Raw genomic sequence first — 3181 nt, forward strand, 5'->3', positions numbered from 1 at the left:
TTGCAACTGAGAGGCCGGCAAGTGAGGCGGTGAACGTTGGAGTCTGCAGCAAGCAAGCCTCCCTGCTCGCTTCAGTGCCTGGCTGCTGGCTGCCATCTTGGCTGACAGTTAATTTGCATATACTCACTGATTAGCCAATGAAAAGGGTAGCGGTCGTACGCCAATTACCATGTTTCTCTTTTATTAGTGTAGATGTTTTTCAAATAATATATTTTTGTATTCTGAAGTTTCCCCCTGTTTAATAGCAATGATTCCTTTTTTTTTCTTCTTTTTTTTAAGGTATGGACTGCGAGAGTTCGTGGTGCTCGCCCCTGCAGCAAACAGCGATGCTGTTCTCAGTGAATCTAAGTGCAATCTTCTTCTGAGTTCTGTGTCTATTGCTTTGGGAAACACTGGCTGGTAGGGGACATTTTGAAAAATAGACAATAAGTTAAAAACTATTTTTAATTATATTTTATGAAGGAAAATGGTTACCAAGTGTTAAGTTTTTTTATTATACTTGGGATTACTACTTGTACATTATACTTTTGGAATATTGTATATAAGACTAACTCACCAAAACCTTTAGGGAAAGCATTTGTGAAAGGAAACTTACTGAAATACTCAATGAATGTTCGAAATGAAGAGTACTGTTTTTGTGCTTTGCTTCCAAATGTTTAGTTTATTTAAATTTTGTTACAAAATCTAATTTTAAAACTTGACAGCATTGCCTTGTTCAACCTCAACTGGGAACACGCACATCAAGTGACTCAGAATTTTTAATGCTCTCCACATGTCTGCAAATGACTGTGAAAATGCTGCAAGTATTGATTTTGGGGTTACAAATAAATTTTGGCAAGTGGGCTAATTTGCACATAGGAAAATCTGTGAGTAATAAGGATTAACTGTATCTTCAAATGATAAAGTAAAAAGCATATCATCATGAATGTTGGTTTAATTTGTATTATTTAGTACCTGTGAACCAAGTTTATGTATCATGACTTCGGAAAGGCTAATATGATATGATCATTTTTATTGAATAAAATTTTCATTCTACTTTTTAAAAAACTTCCAACCATTAAAAAATTCCTATTTTAATTATGTCCTACAGCCAGGTGCCCCTCTTTGCACAAATTCATCACAAATGGCGAAGAATGTATGTGGGAGAATGTCAGGGTCCTGGTGTCCGAACTGATTTTGAAATGGTTCATCTTCGAAAAGTGCCAAATCAGTACACTCATTTATCAGGTCTGCTGGATATCTTCAAATCAAAAATTGTAAGTTGGCATTGATATTGTGAGTCTTTTCTGGAATCCAGATGAAAGTAGCAATTTGGTAATTTGATTGAGTATATAGAAATATTTCTCTATAATATTGATAATGGGATTACTTAGAAGAAATATGTAATTAACTATATAAATTATAAATTACTGTCTTCTTTTAAAAAAAAATTTTTATATAGAGAGAGAAACATTGATATAAGAGCTAAACATCACTCGGCTGCCTCCTATAAGCCCTCTACGGGGGATAGAGCCTGAAACCTGGGCATGTGCCCTGATTGAGAATCGAATAGAATATAAGACAGATTTATCTTAAAAATAAAATCAGCCCGGCTGGTGTGGCTCAATGGTTAAGTGTCGACCTATGAACCAGAAGGTCACGATTCAATTCCCAGTTAGTGCACATGCCCAGTACGCGGGCTTGATCTCCATTGGGGGGGCATGCAGGAGGCATTCCTACCAAAAATGTTTAACATAAATCAAAACATAAGGAAATACCTGTATATTTCCAAAATGAGCCATATTTTGGAAAGAAACTGGCCTAGACTCTTCAAAAATGTCACTTATCAGAATAAGCAAAATAAAAATAGGGAGCTTAGTTTAGAGGAGACTAAAGTGATATAATAGCTAAATGGAATACATGATCCTTGATCTAAACAAAATAGCCAGCCCTAGCTGGTTTGCCTCAGTGGATAGAGCATCGGCCTGTGGAGTGAAGGGTCCCAGGTTGGATTCAGGCCAAGCGCACATGCCCAGGTTGCTGGCTTGATCCCCAGTGGGGGACATGCAGGAAGCAGCCAATCAGTGATTCTCTCTCATCATTGATGCTTCTATCTCTCCCTCTCCCTTCCTCTCTGAAATCAATAAAAAAAATTTTTAAAAGAAAGAAATGCTGGCATACAGGAAACTACATTGTATGCTCATGTCTATAAAAAAAATCAAAACACAAAATAGCCATAAGTGACACAATTGGGACAATTTTAATAATGACTATATATTAGAAATTGGCATTAATGTTAAACTTCTTGAGTGATAATCTTACCTAATAATAGGCAAACATGCAAATTGAATGTACTTTCGCTATGCCTTAAGCCACACCCCCCAGCCAATCAGAGCGACTATATTCAAATTAACTCAACCAAGATGGCGGCCGGCAGCCACGGAGCTGGAGCAAGCAGGAGGCTTGCTTGCTCCAGTGATGGAGGAAGCCAGCCTGCCACCGGCTCTGAGCTCCACTCAAAAGCAACAATGTTTCAATTATAGAAGGTAAATAAGCCGCAGATACCTGGTTTTAGCAGGCTGTGGCCACGGAGCTGGAGCGAGCAGGAGGCTTGCTTGCCCCTGCGATGGAAGAAGCCAAGCTTCCCGGTGGCTGCTGCCTCCTCTCAAGGCAACAAAGTTTCAATTATAGAAGGTAAATAAACCCCAGATACCTGCTTCCAGTCGCCATGGCCACGGAGCTGGAGCGAATAAAAACAAAAAAACAAAAAAAGGAAAGGCTGGGAGCTTCAGTCACCAGGGGGCTTGGTCAGTCTGAAAACAGCCATCAGCTCCTCACCCAGGCTGACCAGGCACCCCAGTGGGGATCCCCACCCTGAAGGGGGTGTGGGAAGCCTGAAAACGGCCCTCAACCCCTCACCCAGGCTGGCCAGGCACCCCAGCGGGACCCCCACCCTGATCCAGGACACCCTTCAGGGCAAACCAGTTGGCCCCCACCAGTGCACCAGGCCTCTATTTTTTTATATAATAAAAGGGTAATATGCAAATTGACCCTAACAGCAGAACAACTGGGAATGACTGGTCACTATGACACACACTGACCACCAGGGGCAGATGCTCAATGCAGGAGCTGCCCCCTGGTGGTCAGTGCGCTCCCACAGGGGGAGCTCTGCTCAGCCACAAGCCAGGCTGATGGCTGCCAG

General features: G+C 41.3%; 1 protein-coding gene across 5 annotated transcripts in view; it reads left to right on the forward strand.

The window, feature by feature from the left end:
* RAB3GAP1 (RAB3 GTPase activating protein subunit 1 (catalytic)) overlaps positions 1 to 3181 on the forward strand; it is an 88293-nt gene that overhangs the window by 33140 nt on the left and 51972 nt on the right. For all 5 annotated transcript variants that reach the window (XR_001362603.1, XM_005868871.2, XM_005868872.2 and 2 more), the window contains exons 6-7: positions 280 to 399; positions 1091 to 1256. Coding sequence is in view for 4 of the 5 variants with exons in the window: in XM_005868871.2 (XP_005868933.1) it covers positions 280 to 399; positions 1091 to 1256 (286 nt within the window). In the remaining variant the exon portion in view is untranslated. The remainder of the gene's footprint in view (positions 1 to 279; positions 400 to 1090; positions 1257 to 3181) is intronic.

The sequence above is a fragment of the Myotis brandtii genome, unplaced genomic scaffold, assembly GCF_000412655.1.
Source record: "Myotis brandtii unplaced genomic scaffold, ASM41265v1 scaffold278, whole genome shotgun sequence".
Lineage (NCBI taxonomy): Eukaryota > Metazoa > Chordata > Mammalia > Chiroptera > Vespertilionidae > Myotis > Myotis brandtii.